Source organism: Hoplias malabaricus, chromosome 1, assembly GCF_029633855.1.
Source record: "Hoplias malabaricus isolate fHopMal1 chromosome 1, fHopMal1.hap1, whole genome shotgun sequence".
Lineage (NCBI taxonomy): Eukaryota > Metazoa > Chordata > Actinopteri > Characiformes > Erythrinidae > Hoplias > Hoplias malabaricus.
The window spans coordinates 12,906,556-12,932,432 of NC_089800.1; the positions used below are offsets into that span (position 1 = coordinate 12,906,556).

The window sequence follows — 25,877 nt, forward strand, 5'->3', positions numbered from 1 at the left end:
GGAATAGATCTTTGGGAAAAGACAAACAAACTGTGAAGAGTTTGTTCATCGTCCGACTGACCAAGACCCCATTTTAAGGTTTTTCCCTGTAGACATCCATCTGGTTATGTTCACATGCAGCCTGGTTCTCCATGAATATATTTAATAATCTGACCGATAATGTAATTGATGTACGCCTCAGTGGGAATAAGATTAATCAGCCGAGGTCAATAAAAATGAAATTAAATATTTGATTGAGGTGTGGACATGTTTAAACACTTGCTTCTGATTACATTCCATATTGTAAACTATACATTTTTTTCCATTTCCATCAGTGTTTTCAAACAACAATTCCCAACATGCATCATGCAAATACAAACCTGTGGTGTCTACTAACCCTGACTAGACATGAAACGGTCTCACAGTAAACTACAGTAACATTCCTGATAGTTGCTGTTGTTGTTATTATTATGGTTTCAATGTGAATTACTGTGATTTAATATTAGTGAATTAATATTTTGACAAAATCAACAAAGTTGAGGTTTACGAAGTTACTGATTGCTATATTAATCTCCCATGATGAACTTTACAGCTTTACGTAAGGCAAAGGAAACAAACAATAATTGTTCACGTAGGTCTACTTTTGTTTAAACTTTCTTTAAATGATGGCTGCTGATTGTATTTGTGTTGTTCAAATTAAAACTTGCTGAATTGATTTCAGTTGGTGTATCAGTACTTTATGAATTTTTCAGCACATTTTAAAAATACTATGTTAATACTAATAACAGTGACATGTTGGCCACTATAATCCTGATATTAAATAATTATACAATTTCATGTGTAATCTTGACAAATTTCCACAATATTATAGTAATACAAAAAATACAACAGACATGAAATATCAAGATCAAAGCAGTTCTTAATTGAAAACTAATATGGAGTGGTTGGGGTTTTGTATTTTTTATTTTTATTTATTTATGTATTTTCTCTCTCTACAGGGAACCTCTTCTCTAGAAACAGAATTTGGAGCTGCTGTACCTGATAAACAAGCCTACTGACCATTTTGTGACCCTGTTTGATGGTTATCATTGACTAGAAGTGATGGGTCGGAAGCTAGATCTGTCTGGACTGACCGATGGCGAGGCAGAGCATGTGCTCAAAGTGGTGCAAAGGGACATGAAGCTCCGCAAGAAAGAGGAGGACCGACTCAGGTTGGTGTGTGTGTGTGTGTGTGTCTTCATTTACATTTTTTACACCCCAGTTTTGAAAACTGTCCTTTAAATTGTGTGGAGATTTTTACGACAAGAGCTGACAGAAATGGTACAACTCTTTCCCATTTGGTTAAAATGCCTTCTTCCACTTCTGAAATATTGCTAGACTTGAGGCCCATGCTCAACAGAGATGATGCTGAAATTCTTGTTCATGCTTTGTTACTTCTCGTCTTCATTATTGCAACTCTTTTCTGTGGCTTAAATAACAATACAATCCGCTCATTTCAGTATGTCCAAAACTCTGCTGCCAGAGCATTTACATTCTACAAAAAATCACTCATCACATCACTCCTGTTCTCTATCAGTTTACACTGGCTAACAATCACCTAACGCGTTACGCATTAAACGCATTAAACTCCTCCTGCTCACATACAAATCACTACATGTTCTGCCACCTCCTTATTTAGCAGAACCCCTGCAACCTTACTGCCCTCCCCATACGCTTAGGTCCTCAAATGCTGGTGGTCTTTCCATCCCCAAATTCAGTCTGTAGGGGGCACATCTTTCAGGGGGAGCAAAGAAACAGTGCTCTTTTAAAACCTCAGCATACACTAAGTGTCTTTCAGCAAGGCTGCCCACCACCTCTGTATCACTGCCAAAGATGTGGTGGATGTGGGTGAAAAAATTTGTTGGATATTGAACAATGACAATAAAAAATCATGTTTATAAAAGCTTTTGTCCAGGATATTATGACCATATGTTATTGTCTCAGTTTTCCAGTGATTATATATCCCTCCTTTCCGTCCTACTCTATTGAACACGGTGCCTCCTATATTCAAGACAAATAGAAAGAATATATTTTATGGCACAAGACTTTTTTTTCTTTTTATTCTTTCTATTTTTTTCTGTATTTCTTTCTGCCATTTAGACTGTATTCCTCAAGTGCTTCTCTTTTGTGTTCTTGTCCCTTGTCTTTTTTGATGCTTTCAGCAACTCTTTACAATTCTGGCATGCACCACTGAGAATAACTAATCATGGAGCTGTCAGGGAGATGAACGAGGGTTGGCTCCTGCTGTTGTAGAGCACCAGAGCTTATTGCAATGGTGCATCATGTACATTGTTCTTACTGTGAGGGGGTGAAACAGAACTGTTGACATAACTACCAAGCACATAGTGGCCTTCCCTGGTGGGAAATTTAAATTTGGGACCAGTCATTGCGGTGCTTTCTGCTCTTTCTGGGTTGTGGAATCACGCTGAGTCTAGTTGGAGAAGAAGCCAAATGTGGAACTGGAAATAAGGGTGTAACACTTAAACTTTGGAGCTCTAACAACTCTTTGTACATACAGCTGTAGAGTTATGTTTTATGTTTTTAAAAAGAGTTTCTTGACAATAACAAATTACGGATGCGGTGATTGTTGTTTCTTGTTTTGTGGCACTGATTGGGGGGACAACCAAACAAAATAAGAAACCTTAGCCCATTAGAGCTGAAACAAATGTAGAGTCATTACAAAAACTCGCAGTACCCTACTTGAAGTGCAGAGGGCAATGTGACTCAAACAAGTGCACACCGTCATTGCAATAATACAGAAAACGTGGGGAGCTATGTATCTTCTGTTGCAATCTAGAAACTGTCTAATGTGTTTCTCACCGTATCTACAATGTCATAAATGCTGTTTACTGTGGCAGTATTCTGATTTTGAATGAGGTCAGGTACTGATGTTGGAGGATTAGGTCTGGGTCAGATGGAGTCCCAGCACTGCCGTTTTTCACTGCCGTTACCTGGCATCTAATATGGTGGCCTTATGTGCAATTGCCCTGGAGCATCCTTTGTCATAGGATGCTTTTCTATAGAGATTATTATAGCTGTGTGTTTATAATTAAACACATGTTTACAGAAATTAAAGTATGAGTTCAATTAAATTAGCCCATTATAAGGGTTGTCTACAACTTTGGACATGGGCTGGATTAGGCTTAATCCCTGTCTGCGAAACCACCCTAGTGTACAAATCGTTCATTCATTGTCTATAATCGCTTATCCAGTTCAGGGTCACGGTGGGTCCGGAGCCTACCCGGAATCAGCGAGATGCACACTCACAGACATTCACTCACACAGTTGCACCACACGGCTGTGTGTTTTTGAACCATGGGAGGAAACCGGAGCGTCTAGAGGAAGGCCACAAGCTATAAGCCTCCAGGGTCTTATGATCCTGGGTTTCATCTTCAAACTGCTCCCAGATTGTACCCCAATGTGATGTGTTCTCCCCTTGTCTAGTTTGGTTTCCTTCATGAGTTTTGGTTCACCTCCCACAGTCCAAAAATACATATTAGTAGTTGGTTATCTGCATGACATTGTCAAAAAGGTGTGTGTGTGTGTTAGTGAATGGGTGAGTGTTTTACCCTTTGAAGGACTAGCGGCTTGACCAGGGTATGTTCCCTTTTTGCACCCAATGATGCCGATAATGCTCTGGATTCTTTCTATGAGGATGATGCCATTCTGCCACAAGAGCACTGAGGGAGGTTGGATGGTTAGTTCTAGATCAACAACAATCCAGCTCATCCAAACTGTACTGGATGGTGACACATCACTCCAGAGAATGGATTTTCTCTCCACCTTGGCCATTGCTAGGAAGTTTTACACACATCTAGTGGATGCTAGGTAATGGGCAGTGTGAGCCCAACTCTTGGAACTGTTCAGAATTCAGTTTATTTCTTGCTTTTCTATGGAGATATATACAAACTGTGGGTGAAGTGTTGAATGTCTGTGTCCACTCCAGCTGAATATATTGGTGTAAAATAAATTTTGAAGCATTTTTGTGTCAAATACAGTAGTAACTTCCCCCCATTTATTTATTTATTTTTTATTCTATGGTGACTGCTGCATAGTATTATATAATAAAATTAATATGCTTCATTCATGATCACTACCATCAAAATCACCATCTTTAAATTGTCTAAACCAAAAATCACACATACATTTGCAGCACACTTTTCTTGATGGAATTCATAAAGAATGCAGTGACGAATAAATTTTTCTCTTGCCCTTTTAAAATGACTTTTAGATTGTTTTGTTGAATAAAAAGAAATGTTGATTTACCAAAAATGAGAGTGGCAGCAGGTTTGAAATTTGAATTAAAAAATATATGTTACACAAAATGCTTTAAAACTTATATTTATTTTAATATGTATCTAACTTGTATTTAGGATGTAAAAAATGAATCACAATGCAGATTGGCAGGATGTGATGCACTGAATCATTTCCTAAAGACGTATATAAATCAAATCATAGTCCTTGGTCATAGTCAATGGTTTTGTGGAGATTTACACCCCAGTGTTTCATGTTTTGGTACACTGTATATCAGTATAAGATGAATGTACTTTTATAACATCTGTCATTGGTTTTATATCAATTGAGCTTTTCACAGAGCTATAATGAGTCCATGACCTCATCCTTCAATTTCAAGAACCAATCAGACACCTGCCAAAGCACATAGATCTCAGAGTTATGCTGAAATGCTTCACCATCCCTCAGCTTGTTCTGATCAAACAGCTGGCCCCTTTCAAAAGCATAAGGAGTCTTGCTTGCGCACACACACACACACACACACACAGGTCCAATATGCCTCAGAACTGACAGAGGTCCTCATTACGGGAATGCAAGTTGTGTAGTTGTCTGTCTGAATTTGTTGATTGTCACTGCAGATCTGTTCGGTTCGTCAGTTCACTGCTAACGGTTGTACACTGAAACAAACCCAGAGAGACAGGATCCTCCTTTCATATGATTCAAACACTGCTGACATTTACAGTCCATCTTTGTTCACATTTCCTTCAGCTTTTTCACTCACCTCAGAGTACCTCAGAGCTTTACTGGGATCCATTTCAAATATAGTATTGCCATCACATAATAACAGTAAGAATAGAGACATGGTATGAGGAAAAGCATATCTAATAAAACTTCTTCTTCTTCTCTTCCTCCATCATTGAAGTGTTACCTAAATATTTTGCAGAGAAGTCTCTCTCTCTCTCTCTCTCTCTCTCTCTCTCTCTCAGGTAAGGATCAAAGTGGATTTAGTTTTGTGATCTAATGAAGAACAATGATGGTTTTTGAGACGGTGTGGTGTTATGAGGGCATTCTTTACCACACCACTGATGGCATTACACCCTTTTTTGACTTTTTACAATGATTCAAAAAATGTCTTTCTCGTTTTCAGATAATTGTGACTTTTATACCTGTTGACCCAAATGTCTGAATAAAGTTTTTGCTTTCTTTTGCACACTATTCCTCTTGTGTATGTGTGTCTTTCTCTCTCTCTCTCTCTCTCTCTCTCTCTCTCTCTCTCTGTCTCTCTCATATGCAACATTTCTTTTGTTCTTTCCATCACTGACTGCAGTGTAATCAATGGTAGAGTTGTTGTGAATTGTTGCTGTACACTTGAGTTCTTGTGGAGCTCAGGGAGAGGAAATGTTTAGGACAAAAAAAGATCAGTCTGTTGCTCTTAGTCCACAAATCTATACTCTGTATTGCACTCTTCAGAGCAATGTTCCCCTCTTGTAATGGAGGCGAACACGCTCGGGGGAGAACATTACAGAGATGTGGGAAGGTGTTTTAGATAGGGGTGCTGAGTGTATCTGAAAACATGCTCTATGTTTAATAAGAGGAATATTGGGCATTTCTTTGGTGATATTGGCTTTTCTATTCTTCATAAAATTTATAAAATCATCTTTCAATTGGTCAGGTTTGTTTTTGTGATTAAACATAGCAAATTAAAGAATGTGTTTTAGAATGTAATTCTTTAGGAGATGTAGGGGTGTAAGTGAATGAGTCTGTTAGGACGTCCACAGTGACTTCATTTTCTAACATTTTTATGAAATGTTTCTTAAACTTGTAAAGAAATTAAAAATAATACCTAAATAAACAAACAAACAAATAAATAAATATATACAGGAGGTCCTCGACTTACAACGTTGATCCGTTCCTATGTCGCGTCGTAAACCGATTTTCGGTGTAAGTCGGAACATACGTACATACAAACCTGTCTCATCGACGTTGACGTTCAGCACAGTAACCCCCCCCCCCTCTAATTATCCCGAGCAGCGTAACCGTGTATTCTTCCGCCGCGCACACCAAACACGAAGTTCGCGTTACGACGTTTACGACGCAAAACCACTTGAGTCGAAATAAGGCTTTATACAGTAAATGGGAGATGTGCCGTAAGCACGAAACATCGTAACTCGGGACTGACGTAACCTGAGGACCTTGTGTGTGTGTGTGTGTGTGTGTGTGTGTGTGTATGTATATATATATATATATATATAAAATGAAATGCCCAACATACATTATCTTAATGTATGTTTATTTATTTATTTTGATATTTTAGTGGTTAAACTTGTAACAATCCTGAAAAGCAAGAGCTGATTCAGCATCCTCAATTCTTTCTTTCCCAGGACAGTTTTCATAGCACTGAGTAATATGTGGAATTTGGGCCATGTTCTAGGGACTTCATAATTACAGTAGACATGGTAACCTATTGGGACATGGTACCTATCTGTGTTGATTTCTGAGAGTGCAAATATCTGAAGCTGTACACTGCAATGCTTGGTTGAGGCATGTATGCTTACCTTTTCAAGCTCTGTGGGCTGATTAGACTTCTTAAAAGTCATATGGGACCCATTGTGTAGGACAGAGGGAGACGCACTGTCTTCATCCAACCCTGTCCAATAGAGTCTGAATCCTTTGAGACTAATTTTCTCCCTCGTTCCATTTGTCTCATTCTCATTTGCTTGTCCATGTTCTCATGCTGTCTCTGTGTGGGAGGAGATACAGTGTAGTGCAGTACAGAACAAATTCCCTGACCACTGGGTAACGTCCAGCTAGTGCTCAGGTAAACATTGGCTCAGGGTTGGTATCATAATTGAGTGTACAGATACATATGGTACATGCCAATGTCATTGTAAACACCCCTGTATTTTGGTAAACGCCGCAGATGCCACTCGTAAAGTTGATGGATCCTGAAAACCAGCACATCTTTAGGACTCTTGTGTAAATATGAACAGATGGTGTGTGTGTGTGTAACTCCACTGGGATTCTTCACTGTGCCTGAATGACGTTTGTTGTTTCTCTTTATAAAATCAATAAGCGACCGCTGCCGAAGTGTAACATGTCCCACAAATCCCTCGCCACCTAATTTACGATTCTCAGGTGGCACCTTAAATATTTTGTCTGTTTTCCCCAGCTTGCTCAGCTGGGAAGAGGAAACTGCACTTAATTGATATTACCTTCTATCGCATAAATATCCTCCTGATCTGTCAGAAAATGTAAATAGGCTCACATTAGCATTGGGGGAGGTTTAAGCTTCAGCAATTAGGAATTAATTTATGACTTCAAATGCATCCCTAAAAACGTATCATTAGATCAGTGCTCATGATGCTCTCTGTATAAAGTGCTTTTAAAACTTCAGTTAGGAATCGCTGCAGCTTTTATTATTGCAGCACAATAAGCTTTAAAGGAACACTACAGAATATTTTTACCTTATACAGCTTTACAGCTTCAAAATCATTGTGATTCTTGACTGACCTGTAACTGGAGAATAGAGCCTCTATCACTCTGCCACTCTGGGCTCAGCACTGAAGAACTCTCTCACTTTTTTTTTTTTTTTAAGGAAACACTTAGGGTGGGCACAGTGCTTAAAAACTCTAACAACACTGCTGTGTTCAATCCAGTGCAACTCACACTTACACAAAACTCTAACTGTAGAACTACAAAGAACTCCTGTATAGTCAGTGAGCTGATAAAATGGGCACTGATGGTGGATGCAAGGTAAATGCTTCTGTTCAAGTCCTGCTCCGGGTGACTGTCTGTGAGGAGTTTGGTGTGTTCGCCCCGTGTCCTCGTGGGTTTCCTCCGGGTGCTCTGGTTTCCTCCCACTGTCCAAAAACACACGTTGGTAAGTGGATTGGCTGATTAAAAAAAAGTCCATAGATGTGAGTGTGTGTCGCCTTGTGAAGGACTGGCGCCCCCTCCAGTGTGTGGTCCTGCCTTGCGCCCCAATGATTCCAGGTAGACTCTGGACCCACTGCGACCCTGGACTGGATAAGCGTTTACAGACAATGAATGAATGAAATCATTCGTACAAGACATATCTTCTCACAGAGCACTAGTATTTCATTATAAGCTTTTGTGCCACATATAGGCATGTTTTGATCGAGCTCAATTTGGAAGCATAACACTGCAGTGGACACAATGGGCATTTTTTTTTTTTCCACCATTTCCACTTTTAATAAGACACAATATTCTTCTCATTTTAATGACATTTTCATGTGGAGAATGCAGTGGGAAGCTGGTTTTGAGTGGAAATGCAACAGGAGAGACGTTAATAATAGAAGAGCTGGCAGGAGGTCATGCTTGCCCACAAATGGCTTGTGGTCGAAGGGAAAATCAGAGCACAGATGCTTATTTTTGACTCAGAAAGACGGCAGTTATTTCAAAGAGCCCTGCTCACTCACCCTGTTATGTTCATTTTCTCACACATTGACTTTTATAGCACTTGGAAGATGCTCTTGTCTAGAACGACTTTCATTTTTAGTCTTGTTGCGTATATAGGCTATAAAAGCTTTAGGGGTCTAAGCCAGTGATGGTAAGGTATGGTGGTGGCAATTTTTATGTTGAATTTAGGACACTGCTGCAAAAATGAATTATACTCTGCAACTGTAAGGGGAGCATGGAAACAACAAAAAAAATGCTTAATCTTGCCTGGTGTTTCTTTAAGTCTGTGCCAATATGCTTGACACACATCAGCTATTTGGTAAAGCGGAGGCTAGAAGGAATGAATAAGCCAGTTGATTTGAAGATGGGGATGATTAAGTGTCCAGAAGTGGCTGTAGTGACAGATTTAGCAGGACCTCAGGGTAACAATAGGGAGCCACTTGAGAACAGAGGTTCCTGTTAACAGAGATTCCTGCCTAAATAGGGATATGAACCATGGTGAATGGTGGTAGTATTAACCACTGCTCTATGGGATCTGTGAGGCCTTATGTTTTTTGAGATATAAAATAGATGGATATTTATGGATATTATTACAAAATATGTCATCCGTGCACCGCGGATTATACCCACATGAGTATTATAATAATAGCCAAAATGTCACATTGCTAATTGGCCTCCACTGTCCCAAGCCTCCATTCTTCTCCGTGCTGGCTCAAGCAGCTTTTACACTGTGTTTGTTGTTGAAGTGGTGTAGAATACTGCTGCAAGTGCAGTTTTTATATGGATTGTTAATTGCTTTATAGGATAAACCCGGCACAGCTATTAAAACTGAAGTGGTGATAAAACGAAATGCTTTGGGAAAACCAACTTAAGGTGAGAATGGTTCAGCCTGGTGAAAGTGTTTATTTATAGCACCTGAACTTTCTCTCTCTCTCACACACACACACACACAAAGAGAAGAGAGAGAGTGCGCCTGGGAAGGCTTTACACTCTATGTTGGAACATTTCTGTGAGGAGTTGATGGTAGCCATGGGAGCTTCAGTGATGTCTAGTATGGATGTTTGTTGATTAATTAACAACCAGCACAAAGATACTGGATAGAGTTTCATCACTGGTTCACAGCGTAATGCTAGGTGGCTTTATACATAACTTGCTGAACATGGTGACCTGATGTGCAGCAGCTTCAGAGTGTCCTGATGTCCTGTGTACACGTAAAGGAAAGTCAGCCACAAAAATACCAGAATTCTCAAATTTATAAAGGGCATCCAAAAATGCATGGATAGTGTACATAAAATTAATAGAATGCATATGATTGTAATGACAGCCAGTATGCTGTTCTGAGTAGAAGCAGAAGGCAGATATTTAGCAAGTTTATGTGTAAAGACATTTTTAGAGTCATTAAATTTCTAGAACATAGTGAAAAATCAGGTCAGTGTGAGCCGTTTTACTGCTCCTGTATACAATCCCTGTAAAATTGCACGCTGTTTGTTAAGACGCTAATACTTTCTTAAGGTCTTTTAATCATGTATATTGTGTCGGAAAGGGTCTCCTTAAATCTTTGAATATAAAGGATTGTTATTAAACAGTATTTCAACTAAAGGCCAGATAGAATGTGAGTTGATTTCCCTGAAATCAGCTAAGGTAGCTTTAGCATGGAGGCTAAACTCTGCTAGCACTAAACTGTGTTACTGGGACCTATAAGCAGTTTTACTTGTTACTGTTATACTAATGGAGAACTAACACCAAGTTGACAGCTTTTTTAAGCTAGTGTTAGCTTTTTTGTATTTCTTTGAATTCTAGGGACATAATAAGGCATTTATGTTGTAATTTTTGTTTTTTTAATTGTTCTTCAACTGTGTTCATCAGCTAAAATACTGCATATAACTCTAATCTCTCTCTCTCTCTCTCTACCTCTGCAGTTCTATTTCTTTTTTTTGATATAGTTGACTCTATTATTTTTTTATACTCCTGCCGATTTCAGAAGCCTTAGTCTGCATGTTGCGATTCTTCCTTTATTTCCCACATGTATCTCTCACCTCTCTGCTCGTGTGTGTTACCGTAGTGCTGGCAACAATAGATAATTATCATATAGTTATAATAAGCATAATAGATAATTAGCATATAATAATTATCAATGTAATAAACCCTGATATGTTTAGTAAGATGTTTCTGCCCATGTTGTGTCTGTGTAGACTACCACGTGGAAGGCAGTAATTTTAGTCACTAAACTGTAGGCTGCACCTTAAGGTAGATGAAGTCGGTCACGATGGTTCGGGCATCTACTATCTATTGTATTACACACTGACTTTCAGCATCATAAGGCTTTCTAGTCCATTTCGTTACCATGCACAATTTGTCATGTACCCATTTGTTATGGTAGGCTATGGTAACCATCTACTTCATCAACAACAGGAGAAGGACATCAAGAAAAAATGAGTGGAAAATAAATCGAGAAAGTTAAATGCACATAAACATCACTGTTTTACCACTACGTCTCTGATTACAGGACACGGCAGTAGTGCAAAGCAATCATGCAGAATGCAGATGCACTACTCTACAGCGCAATGCTGGGGGGCTTTATTTCCCTCAGCACACACTTGGCGTTTCCCATGGTGTCCTGCTCAGGAGCAGTCCAATTGCTTTGATTTCTGTGGAGGTTAAACAAGCTGTGCTTACAACTCAACATCTGTTTGTACAGTAGGGGCACGGTGAAGAAGCTGAATTCACTTTTATTTAGGAAAGAAATCTTCTGAACAGGTTGTACTGACCCACCGAAGTATGTACCATAGTTAACAGTTTCTGCCAATAGCAGCCAACTGAGGCCTTAACATGGTCAGTATTTGTCTTTGGTTCATTTTTGAATGGATGAGCGAAAGTTAGTTTTAAAGCTAAATTATGGCAGAACTTTGTCCAGGTTTAATTGATGAGGTAGGTCAGCTAGCGCTAATGACTTATGAATTTTTCATATGCTGAATGTAAGTCCAAGTGACTTTGTAAATGTCCAGTGTGACAAAAAATGTGTGTGTTTCCAAGTTCTGAGCAAAATATCTTCTCTCTCTCTCTCTCTCTCTCTCTCTCTCTCTCTCTCTCTCTCTCTCTCTCCTATTGTAGATTTCATATGTCCCATTTCATCTCCAGGACATTTTTGAGTCCTGTTCATTTATTTTACACAGTTCTATAATGAAAACTTCACTTCCCTCCTGGAAAAGAGACTGCAATGTACCTTTAGGGAACAAAACTGTACTTTAAGACCACTGTTGTACCTTCTAAAGTGACCAATAATGTAACTGTACAGTACCTTTTTTGAAAAGAGAAACCCTTCAATTTCAAGAGCTACAGACCCTCTCTGACCCTCAAACCCCTCTTTGGAACAGCAACCAGCTCATCACTAACAGTACAAACAGGTATCTACAACACTGGGAAAAACAAATCCAGGTTCTGAATAAACTAAAATGTTCCGTGCAATAAAAAGAGTACAGGCTGGAACCCTGAGCATCAGAGACCCACAGGAGAGACAGATCAAGACCAAATACGAGCTCAGTGACCACAGCCTGGGTGTTGAAAGGCAGGTGTAAAATTCCTGCTTGCCCAGAGAGGAGAAAGTGTGTGGTGAATGTAAGAGTGAAGAGGTGGAGACTGATGCAGTTCCTCCTTCATTGTTTATAGAGAGAGAGACTGGAAATAGACATGGAAATGGTTGAGTGTATGCGCATGTGTGTGCAGGGTAATTTACTGCTTCATGTCACACACCTGGCAGATTTCACAGAGTGATTACGGCAAATGGCTTGGAAATGAAACGCATGTCCCTCGAGACTGACCTGGAGTGATACTTTCTCTCTCTCTCTCTCTCTCTCTCTCTCTCAGCTTGAATCCTATTAATAAATAGCAGACTTGGCCTCTCCAGACAAGGCACAAAAACAAAACGCCATGGCCATAAACAGGTTGTGCAAGCAGTCTCTGAAACAGATTATTCTTACAGTGGACGAGGAGCACTGATGAAATAACAGAACAAATAAAACCAGTAAACAAATGCAGTGGGCCTGGAGAAAGCCTGTGCTGACAGTCTGTGTATGTTTGAGTGATGCCACATATGACCTGGCACCATTAAAAGTTGGATGGTTGATACTAGGGTGGGGGGAGAATGTTCAGTGGGCTGATATCAGCCATTATTAATGACACAGTGCTAGCAAATATGTTGCCACTGTTTTTGCAAGATCCTCAGGATTCACACTGTTCGACAGGGCACCTCCTAATAGCAGGGTTGATGGTACAGTGTAGAGGGTAAAGATCAGTCTATTTGCTCATTTTGGGCAGGAACACCATGTTCCGCAAATAAGATTATTTTGAAAAGATTAGGCTAAACGTGTAAGTCACAGTGGAGAATGTATGCCATAAGTATAATCACCAGCAACATGAAATGCTCTTATATATCTCTGGCCACTACAGCTTTCGAAAGCATGCTAAAAATGTAAAGCAAAGATTTAGTTGGGCACAATGACTGTTTGTTAGGCCTGCATAGGCAAACTATTGTGTGTTATGCTGTCATAGGTTTTGACATAATATACCTGGCAGTTCCCTGCGGGGGCGCATACATCACACTACAACTGTAAAAGTCCTTGAGCAAGATTCCTAAAACTGCATGATTGTAATCGTAAAACAGCTCTGGAACAGTGTGTCTGTCTAATGCTGTGAATGTAAATAATAACCCTGATGTAGTTGGATTAAACTCTGGAATTATTGACTAAATTGCTATATGCTCGTATTGATCTTGAAGCCTAGGGTTTTTTTTTATAAGTAACAGTTATTATGCAGCAGTTAGTTCAGGCAAACTAATATGATGTGAGACAGTCCATAATTGCTTATATTGATTATAACAGCCTTCGGACATTTGGCTCTATATGTATCACTCCGTTTTACAGGAGTGTTTAATTAATTATTTGCAATATCACATGAGATGGAGATTTAAATGGGAGTTCTAAAGCTTCAGCAGCTACCTTGGGCTCAACGAGGGTTTACATCGCTAAGCTGTGTTCAGATGGAGGAGCAGATTCTACTGAAAATGCTGTTGTATCTATGGCACAATGTGGATTCCACCATCTTTGTTGATTTCACCAGTGTGTTATCTTCTGTCAAGGATCCTCACAGATTTAAAAAAAAAAAATATATATATATATATATATATATATATATATATATATATATATATATACACTTTCACATTAAGCCTAACAACTCAAGGGGTTTCCTAACCTTCTCCACAAGTTACACAGTGCAGTCTCTTTGGTGCCGAATCAAGCATATCAGTGACAGAGGCTCTATTCTTCTTACTGCAGATCAGTGAAGCATCACAGTGATTTAGAAACTACAATTTTAAGATAAATATATTACATAGTGTTTCTTTAAAACTTATTTGTACACCTAATACAAGGAATATAACACTCAAGGTCATGCTGTTATTTTTATTTTAGTATCATTGATTCATTCATTCACTGTGTGTAACCACATATCCAGTTCAGGGTCACAGTGAATCCGGAGCATACTTGGAATCACTGGGCACAAGGCAGGAACACAACCTGGATAGGGCATCGGTCTATCACAGGGCACCCCACACTCACACATTCACTCACACAATCACACCTGTGAACACATTTCAATAGCCCGTCCCTCTACCAGTGTCTTTTATTTTATTTTTTATTTTTTGGACTCTGGGAGGAAACTCGCACAGATACAGTGAGAACACACCAAACTCCTCACAGACACCGACCCAAGGTGGGCCTCAAACTCACAACCCCAGAGCCCTTGAGCTGTAATTATCTTCAGTACTCAGCCTGTTATTCAGTAACGTGTGACGTTGCTTAAGTAAAATGCCAGAATGTCTGTTTAAACCTAAATAGATGCAATAGGTTGCTAATTTGCTAAAAGACTACATTTGGTATAAGCTGGAAAATTGTATGTTTGAAATTTTTGGCCAATTTCTCAATCCTCTGCAGACTTGGACTCAAGCCAGGCCTCTCTGAAATAATAGACTTCCCACACTATTCAGAGTTCACCGGTGGAGATGTGAACACATACTTGGTCTGAATGCTGCGAGCTGAACTGTGGAGTGATTGAAAGAGCCAGAGTGAAAGGATGTCTGCCTCCACACTTGATGGGATCAACACGTTCGAGACGAGTGGGTTTCAGCCGAGAGGTCAGGGGCTCGAAGAGCTGCTATGGTCTTTCCATTTGGCTCAAACCAAAAATGAACAGACAAAAAAGCAATCTGAGAAGAGGAGACCATCCCAGAGACTTCAGCAATAAAGCTCTCTCCTCTATCCCAGTCAGAATCACTACACAGGCCAGACCCTGTCAGCTGCAAGTAGTTTTGGCTTGTGGGAAAACTTGAAATTGTGTTGCAGAGCCATGGCAATTTATTCTTCTGCGCTGATTCAACATTGTAGGCAACCCATTAGGCCACAAGCCATATGCCATACTCTAAGGTGTAGCCTGATGTGCACCTTCCCGTCACGTCAGCTGGACAGTCATGGGTCAAGCTGAGGAGATATAACCGAGGAAGTCCAGATACATGAACTCCTCTTCTCCATACTACAGAGACTGCCAGACTGCAGCAAATTCATGGCAAAGATTTCCTCAGACATTGGTTTGGAAGTTACGGAGCAAATAAAAATGTGGAACAACAAGTTGAGGGAAAATATATTAAAAAAAAAAAAGAATTTCCTACAAAGAGTGGGAGCATGCGTGGGAAAAAATGTGGCGCTTTTGTATTTGTTTCTTTCCTGGCACTGCATTTAGACAATACTCTGTTCCAAATAGTGCCCTAATCCCTTCACAGTGCAGTCCAGCTCTAGTGTTTTGGCGCTGCAATTGCAGAGTGATGCAGACACACACAAGTATAAACACTCTCAGCTGCATTTTTACACAGCCACACAACAACCCAAGACTCTCAATGTATAATGCTGCTTCAGAAATGAAGAATACTAAAAGTGAGCAGCAAAAATCTCTATTCTCTTTGAAAAAACAACAAAAAAAAAGTTTTAAGCTACGTTGGAACATTGTTATGAAAATGGCATTCAGCCACATAAACATGGTGAGATCAGATACTGGTCCTCTATAATATGAGTGGTATTGAACGAGGGAATGTAATGTAAAGACACTGCTTCACATCCAAATGCTGGGGGCTTTATAACCTCTTTTCGACTCCTGGGGTTGAGTGTTGGAGACCTTGGCATGTGTCGCTGCTCCAGAGCATCCCATTTTGTTCATGTTTATATATGGAGATGATACCTGCTTTGTGTGCATTACTGAGCATGTGTAACCATAACGTAGCAGAAATGGCTCATAATAAGGGGGTTTAACATTGTTTGCATGTATAAAGTATGACTGATGTTAATCAATTTAGGGATGACTGTAAACGAGAGGCCGTTGCAATTCGACTTATTAGAATATTAATCTGTTGCCTACATATCTGTGTGCTATAATACCAGGATTAGTTTACCTGAGCCCTTTGACATAGGACTAGGTTTTATGGACTTTTTTGTAACCCTTTATAGCCTGGTTTGATCTACAATGTTAGACAATGTCAGTGGGGGCTGGCTGGCTGGCTGACTTCCTTTCTATTTGTTAAGCAAGTACATTTCCCTGCTGAACCAGAAGAGCATGAATCAGTTTATTTTCATCAATAAAAATATGCGATTTTCGCTCTGCACCTGCTGCTGTAAAATGGAGATCTGGCTAATGCTGAGCGCTAAAGCATTCCCACTGGGAGCCTATAGCCAGCGGTGGATCATCGCTGAGTGTGATGACTCAGAGCTTTGATGTAGGCTGGGCTTCACATGGCTGCTTTGGATTTCAGGCTCTTTCCCAGTCCTGCAGAACGGAGATAAAATAGTCACTGCAGGATCCTCCACACACATCCACACACTATCACACAAAACCTCGCATGACTCTGCTCCTGCCCTCTCTTCTCTTTTGTCCCAACTTAGCTGAGTTTCATTTGAAAAGTTTCTCTGCCTTTGAACATAGCCATTGAGTTAACTTTGCCAGAGGGGAACAGTGACAGAATTTAGCTGAGGTTTTTTATTTTTTATTCACCTGCACTGTTAACCCTGAGATGTGTCATTTCTTGACTATTGATTCGGAACCATGTAAAAACATTGCATTCTGTGTCAACAGGTTCATGTCCTGAGCCCACAGATGTTCATGTGCGCTATTAGTGTAAACCAGGGGTGCCCAACACAAGTCCTGGAGGGCTGGTATCCAGCAAATTTTGGTTATACCTCTGCTCACACACACCTGAGTCAACTCATCTGTTAATTGCCAGGTTTAAGGGGTGTGTTTTAGCAGAACAATCACCAAACTTTGCTGGATACCAGCCCTCCAGGACTGGAGTTGGGCACTCCTGGTGTGGACTGTTCAGTTTGTGTCATTCCGAGTTGTCAGGATTGGAGTTATATGATTGTAATAAAACCTGTTTTAATTCTTCTAGTATTAATAATAGTAGCAACATATGTGAATGCCAAATAAGATGCCAAACATAAGCTTTCAGTGTTTGAAATATATAAATGTCATCATTAGGGGTGCTCCGATCCAATATTAGTATCGGATATCATTCCCGATATTAACAAAATTAGCTGGATAGGTTATTGGATAAACAAGCCGATCCATTTACATTTAATTCCAGTTGTTTAAACTACTTATTTTTACTCATTTTTAGCTGCTACATTTGTTTTTTAATTGCACTGTTTGCCTGTTTACAATGTTTGATTACTGATTGCATTTGACAAAGTTATTTGTTTATTCTCAGGTTCAGCTGCTACATTGTGAATTTGTTTACACTAAATATTTAAAAATGATTGCTGTTTGTGTATTTGACAAAGTGAAGTTATATATTTATATTTATATTAATATATTGTAAGGTGTTTTAATTTATTTATTTTTATTTCAATGCTGTGCCATGGTCCTTCACTATTCATTTTAGTGACAAATAAATAGCATTTCAGTACATTTATATCTGTGTTAATATTTGGGTTAGTAAAGTTTAAGTCAGTCTTTCTGCCTTAAGCCTCTCCCAAAACGTGAAGTATATGGTTTATTAATTCAACAATGTATCGGATCGGTATGGGGTATAGACCGATACACACAGTTTATGTATCATATCAGTATCAGAACTGAAAAAGTTGGAACGGTGCATCCCTAGTCATCTTAACAAATATCAAAGTGCATCCAGCAACAAAAGCAGCATCATGGGCTTTTAAAACAGCGAGTGCATTTATATGAAATAAAATAATGATACCTGCTCTGAATCAGATTATGTGAGTAATCCGATCAACGCATTTCATGAGTTTACATGAGTCTAGCAATATTGATTTCTGCGTTGTAACAGCGGGCAATATCACAGAATGATGTGATATTAAATTCCTACTGTGGTTTTGTAAATATGTACCCACAACTATTGCTTCTTTACCTGTAAATATGGGTCTTATTTCTTTATGATTTGTAATATTATGCACTGCTACCTTTCTCTCAACATTCTCTACACTGCTAATGAAATGGAGACAAGCTTTTTTTAAAATGCAGCGTGTGTCCCTGTGTTACAGACAGAAACCAAGCTGCTGGACATGTGTTCGTGGTAAGGACAGGTGGGAGTGAGTGGTAGTTAATGAATCTCTAGATGCAGAATTGTGAGAGAACTTCATAATGTGTGTCAGAGGTACACTCAGGTTGTTACGGCATTTACGCACATGCACAGACCAAGAAATCGGGATATGAGGCTACGTCACCATACTGAGCTAAAAACAACTCTTTTAAACCAATTTCTCATTATTTCTCAACCTTACACCAATTTCAGAAATCAGAGTTATGCTGTTCAGACAACTACAAACGTCTGATTAAGATCATTAAGAACAGATCATTAAGTGCACATGAAAACTGTGTGTATGTGTGTCCTAGAGGTGTGTCTATCTTCTTCTTGCTCCCGTGGGTTCTTGCTCTCTGGATCAGTTCAGTCATTATGTATTCAGAACCTCCACATCTGAAATGACAGAACACACACTGCACAGAATATAAAGAGAGAATATGATGGGAGAGAAAAAGAGGGTGGGGGAGGGAGAGAGAGGGTGGAAGAGAGGGTGTAGGAAATGAGGAAGAAATAAATAGGAATGTAATTTTATTATTATTATTTTTTTATCAATTTGAAGAACCCTCTCTGGTCCCTAATGAATATTTGAAATTCAAACACCATGTTGAAATAGCTTTAATGGCACAGCCTGGCTATTTATACTAACTCCACTCAACGCAGGCTCAACAGCCTGGTCTTATTATAAATTTGTACATATTTGGCAAATAGACTAGGATTTTTATAATGTGTACGAAATTGAGTTCAACTTTCACGGATGGGTGTCTATTCCTGAAGTCAACCATCAGCGTTAAAGGCAACATTCATGATAGTAATCAAAAAACACTTTTTGTGAGATACCTGTCTTATGTGTTTACAAAACCCAAGTGTTAGTAAATGAGGAAAAAAAAAAAACCTAACTAACAATAACATCTGGCTCGGTGAGATATGTTAGTCGTCTTCTCTCTCTGCTCAGAAAAATCCTCCAAAAAATATATATATATCCATGAAAAGAGCTGTGGTAATACTGACTTATTTACTGTTCCAGATTATTTCTGTAAGAACTGGCTCTAAATTTGGGAGACTGCTAATTGCACCCAAAATCTTTAATCCCCTTCTCTAATCATAAGAATTATTCCAAACCATGACCGTAAGCCTACCACTAAGCTCCAAAATGTTAGACACAATAGGATGTTCCCTTAAAGTTCTCTCTTTGTAGTTTACAGCACTGTTTCTGTGATGCACCATTGGGTACATGACATTTGCATGGATTTAGTGAAACGGTGCCCCCAGCGTTTGGAAGCTGATTTAGAGATCACAATGTAAGTATTAATCATGGTTAATCCAAAGGAAAAAAGGAGATCTTTGGTGAAAACACTCCTGTCATGTTAAATGATATTTTAACGTGTGATAGAACATGTGTGTGGTAGCACAGATATGTCTGAAAGCATTAGGCCATAGCCTTTATGTCCAGTGGTCAGTATCAGTATTGATATGAGCATAATTCAGCTGGAAATGGAGTTTATTGAGAGTGAGACCGTTTTTCTTGTAACAAAATCAGAACACAAAATAAACACACTCCAAAGTAATCTCAGTTTTCTCTGTTCTCAATAGTGATTTTAAATGAAATGTAATTACTTTGGGTCACTTGGGTTAATGTGGGGAATTTGGGGCAATATGACTGCAGTGGACAGTGTGCTTACATGTTACCATTGTGGATTGAGTGCATGGTATTTTACAAGATTTATTGATTTTGATTTTCTGCTTCACTGGATGGCTGTTTAACATGTGGTGTGTGTGTGTACATGCCAAACCATCCTACTACCATCCTACATTGAGTCAGTAGTAACTATAAACATCATTAACAGAAGATGGCAATTGCAATGTAATTGGTGAAATGTCCACGGTTGTTGCATTACAGTATTTCAACTAATGTAAACAAGTACGTCGTCTTCATTTTTTAAATTCCTGTAATTACACAATGTGTTTTGATATTTACTGCAGTCACTTTTCCCGTATGTTACAGGCAAGATAAAGCAAAGGTGACTGCTGGGATTTGGTTGTTTGTTTTTATAAAGACTTTTTCCCAACAAGTTATTTCTGTGATAGTATTTGCAAGGCCACCATTCGTGATACACCCTCTACTACACATGGTATATATATGTATAACATATATATACATTTACAAGTTATACTGTTGTAAACCACCTGTAATATTGAAAACATCATCAACAGTTAGTTATTGTATTTATTAATATGTAACTACATAGTTATTAGAGCCACAACGTGCAATGGCACACACTGTTCTTTTTCATTTTATGTATTTCATTGTATGTATGTTTGTGTGGTGGTCTTAATATCCGCACTTGAGGCATTTTACTCAGCTGTAGAACTAGGACTTAATATGGAGCGTTGTTTTTTCACACCACGGTACATTAACCTCTAGCTACTGCTCTGCACACTCTCACATATTCTTCATTATTCATACATCTGTTTGAGCTACTGACCTGTGACAGCAAGGTTGCCAGGCCCTCTTCTTGAATTTTGCATTTTCAGCTGAAATAGGAAACCTTATAGTTTTAGTGCTTATAATAAGGGTGGATTTATTATTATTAAAGTTGACAGGTGATGATGGTGGTCTACAGGGGGCACTGTTGCGCAGTTTATTGAATCGGCCCCTCCCTGTCTTTTCCACTGTGTCACACAACCGAGCACACACAACTGTAGGGCAGTACTGTAGGTTGGTCTGTATGTAGGCAGTGGACACACCTGCATTCTGCATTCATTCTTTTGCATTTCTCGTGTACCAAAATAACTGAAATAAGAGTTTAATGTCCCTCTAAATGATGCTTGGCACAGAGTTTGTGATCCTGGGCTCATGTAGCTGCATAGGAGCATCCCTTGTTATTTGACAATGATTTATATGGAGATTATATGACTAGCTAACCTGATTAATTACTATAAATCCTTACAATCGAATATAGTTTATATCCCATTAAAATACAGCCTGAGTAACAAAATATTAAAGGTCCTGTACTGTACGTTTATTTTGTATTTCTTCTCTGTAGTTGTCCATAAAACTGTCTGTAGCCACAAGTTTAAAAGCACTGACAGGTTAAGTGAATAGTATTGATTATCTTGCGAGAATGGCACCTGTGAAAGGGTGGGATCTAATGAAGAGTCAGATCATGATGATGTGTTGGAAGCAGGAAAAATGAGCAAGTGTAAGGATCTCAGGAAGTCTGGTCTCAGTATAAGCCAGTACATATATTGCTTAAAGACCATTCCCAGGAATTTTACAATGTGTACAAAATCTGTGGGTGTACATGAAAATTCCTGACACTTTAAGGCTGATTTAAGCTTCTGTTTGAATCAGTGCAGAATCTACACTGTAGCCTGCACAAGTGCTGCACACATTGTGAGCATTTATACTTGTGCTTTGGTGTGTCTGCATCACTCAGCAATTACACATCCTCCACCATATGTAGTGCACAACGTAGGACATAAAATAAGTTTCTGTATTCAAAAAGTACATTGTATGTAGGATAATACCACCATTTATATTGGGCTTTAAGTCTCTGTATAGTTCTATTAGTTTTATAGGAAGTGCACTAGGTAGGGAGTAGGGCACTTTTAGGGACAAAGTGTATTTTACAGGGGGTGCCAGCCAAGTAAGAAACAAATGCAATTCTGGCACTTTCTTCCTGCATGGTCCCTCCTCTTTATAGAGGTTTATTTATTTGTTTATTTATGAGGTGACCTTATTTTTCCATTACGTCCAAAATCGATGTCTGAGGAAATCTCTTGCCATTTATTTATTTTTTTATGCCAAATTCATAAGTTCCCCTTAACATTGCAGCTAACAATATCCCTAACCATGATCATAACCAGAACACTAAACTCTAAGCTCAAATATTTATGAAATGGCTGGGTATTTGCCATCCACCTGTGCCTTATGAGGAGTTCCCAGCATGCCTAGGGTGCCCACACTTTTTTAGCTTGAGATCTACCTTTTCCAGGGGATAGATCACCGTGTTTAAAAGGAGTTGGGGGCAAACAAAGGCTGCATTTTTCTTTTCTTTTCCTTCGTTTTGCTCCATTGGTCTACTTATCAAGCCTGCTTCAGTAGGCTAATCCTCTGTGAGGGTAGACCGATATTTGGGCTTAGTTATTTTATGTAAGACTGATTAACATTTATTTAAATGAAGCAGGATCTAACATGCATGTCATGCTCTGCGCCCCTGGTTTGAACAGTAGGAATATTTCAGCTTTCCTTGTATGTACAAATATGACAATAACTTTAAGGTTAGGGTCTGCTCAACAGCTGCCAGTGTAATGAGACAATGAATGTTATTCACTTCACCTGTCAGTGGTTTTATAATCTTATGGCTTACGGTGAGAGCAACAGACAATATTGTGTGTGTGTGTGGGGGGGGGGGGGTGTCCCACTTTCTTCTGTAGCCTCGTTGTTGTTCAGGCTGTATATAATCAGCAAACCTCATTCTATAGCTGTTGACTCTTACAGATGAAGTGTGTCCCAAATCGGCTGTTGCTCACTGGAATACTGCACCACGTGTGACGTCAAGCGTTCAAATCACTTCTCCACTCTGAAATGACAGCGGAACGGGAAGGAGGGAGAAATAAAGGCGAGCTACAGAGCACTGTGTAATTAATTGTTCTCTGTGTGGCTGCAGTCTTCATCCTGAATTCTCAAAATAGATTCCACAAACAAAAACGTACACACACACTCTCACACACCCCAAGATGCATACCCATTCTAACTTTGCTTTGATCCAGTTCTTTTAATGTGAGGTTTTATAATGTACAGCGTATCAGCAGGTTTAGACCTGGCCAGGTCTTGGATGGGAGACCTATTAGGAAAGCTGGGTTGCCTGCTGGGGGTAGTGTCAGTGGGGCCAAGAAGGAGGTGCTGTCCTTGAGGTCTGTGTGGTCCTGTTTAATTTGCCATTGCCTCCTAACCATTCCTGGCTTTTAAACATACTGCTCAGACATTCTTTCTCCCACCTTCTCTCTACCTAATAGCTGATGTGCTGTTATAGTGTACTGGTGGTTGGTTGCCATTGCATCATACAATTCGACACTGCATCATACAGTTGGGTCTAGAAAAGTACTAGATATGTGTAGCCTATCATTCATTCATTCATTCATTCATTCAGCCACATAAACATCAGTGAGATCAGGTTCTGACGTTTAATTCTGGATCACAAAATCCACCTAGAGTAGTTCCATTGCTTCACAGCTCAATGTTGGGGTTCATGAAAAAAATCAATTGAAAATCAGAACTATATCAAAATGGTTTGCAGATTTTGTCGACACATAAAACTTGAAACAAAATATGAATGATATGATAAATGACTCAATACTTATGATTGGAAAATAGAAAAACAAAAGGAAATATAAACAGGAAAATGCTCTGCTTCGTTGCTGTTTTCAGGGCAATGAGAGTGGCAGGGTTAAATATTGGAGAAAAAAATGTAAGTAAAAAATATTCCCAAAGAATTAGTTTTTCATGTATGAGCCGCCCATATCAACTTTTAGCCAATGATTCATAGAGTTGAAACACTTAAAGTTGACTCTATTTAAAGAAAGTAGGCATATGCCTGCCATATTTTTTGGGTGTTAATGTTGTCTAATGTAATATTTATAACTTTACATGCTATTGTTTATGAAAATTGGTGATAAGTAATACATCTAAAAGTGTAAAAGCATTGGAAACACCTGACTAAAATTAGGCAAATTTTTTTTAAGGACTAAAACTAGACTAGAATGTGTTTAGTTCATCAACTGAAACTAGATTAGAACTAACAATAATTCAATGATTAAAATGAGACTAAGACTAAAATCAAAATTAAATCACTGGTGCTATGGTGATTTTAAAAGATGTGTATTCACTTATGAATATCAGGGTCAGAAGTTGGTGCACTTTAAAGTAGCAGAATTCACTTATAATAAGGTGTCTACACACTTTTGAACATGTAGTGTACTACTTAATGAGATGTAACATCGCTGCAAAATTCTGCCTTTAAGCATCTGAGGTTTCTCTCAGGGGGCTGTCAGAGTGGGATTATACAAAGAAAAAAATGTAACAGATTCACAGAAAGCTCATTATCTCTCCGCACTGCAGTTACATGGTGTTTTCTGCAGATGTGCTAATGGAAGGAGAAAAGTTCCTCTTTGAAACTCTGTAAAGTCATGAAGCTTAAACACTTGTAGGTCGTTCTCTCCCCTAATCTCCATTTTGAAGGTCACTTTCACCACCTCCATTTCAAAAATGTCAATCTGGGAGATAATTGGTGCTGACTGAAACTCCCCAGCCGTCCTCCTCTCCCTTCACTCTCTGTGCATTTCAATACAGTTCTGCTGTGCGCACTCCATTCCTCACTCCTACATTCCTTTCCACACTCCCAGCTAATGCTGGACGATAATTCATTATCAACATTTCATTGCTATAGAAATGTTCATCTAGGATTTCTTCTTAGCGGCAATGGTTCAGACCCATTGGCAGTTTTCCTGTTTTATTTATGTATTTATTTATTTTTCCCTCCATATAAGAGTTATAATATATCATCTAACTCTACTTTCCTAATCCTAACCATTCCTACAGTACTTTTTAGTGTACTCTTTCTTTCATATTCTGTCTTCAGTTGCTGGCCTCAGTCCCAGCGTTCTCACCATGTTGTCAGTGCATTAACTCTTTGGAGATCATGACACAGGCGATCATGGAATGTAATTTGATGTGTAAAAATTGATTGTAGAGAAACTCACACCAAGGGTCACAATACCTACAACACAAACACAGCAGTTCTATGCCTTTGCCAAACAAGCCATCAATTCCACCCATCAGCCAGGTCTCATGCACTCATGCAGTGCTTACAAACCAGGAGGGTGAAGGCAAGGGAGTGTAAGGGAGAGCAGAGCAATTAAAATGGCCAATGCATGAGCACTTTTTACAATTTTATCTTCAAAATCTTTAATTTCATCAAAAAAGAATCAAAAGTTGTGCTGCTGAAACCTGTGAAATGCCGTCTTTACATTAAGTAGTACATTTTAAAAGAAGACCAAAATAAAACTATGAAATAATTCAGGGCTGAACACACCAAACGTCTCGCAGACACCAACCCATGGTTGGAATTATACCCACAACCCAGTAACACTTTCCTTCTATTTGAATAGACCTATAAAGAGGAGATTTTAATTGTGTAATGCATATATTTTGAGGATACTTCAGGATCCCCATACAAGCCTCCAGCAACATGCCTTGGAACATCATACTGTGACAAAATGTATTAAAATAATATTTTCAAATTGTGCTTAGTGGTGAGTGATGGTCATGTGATTGATCTAAACAATAACATGATCAGAGAGACTGAAAGAGAGAGATAATGTGTGATGACTCATCCTCGGGGTCTCTTGCTTCCTGTTTCCTTCTTCCTCTGTGTATCCCCCAGCTCTCAGTGCTGAAATCTGATTGGTTGCACCTCGCTCCTCTCGCCTGCCCACTGTCTCCCGTAGCAACCAGACTGGAGGTGGAGAGAGGGTGACAAAACATCACCTGTCAGAGTGTAGCCCATCA

General features: G+C 39.1%; 1 protein-coding gene across 1 annotated transcript in view; it reads left to right on the forward strand.

Annotated features, from left to right (window-relative positions):
* The window catches only part of myripb (myosin VIIA and Rab interacting protein b), a 129,611-nt gene that overhangs the window by 11,830 nt on the left and 91,904 nt on the right, over positions 1–25,877 (forward strand). Inside the window, exon 2 of the mRNA XM_066646796.1 lies at positions 978–1,190. Coding sequence (XP_066502893.1) covers positions 1,081–1,190 — 110 coding nt within the window. The 5' untranslated portion in view covers positions 978–1,080. The remainder of the gene's footprint in view (positions 1–977; positions 1,191–25,877) is intronic.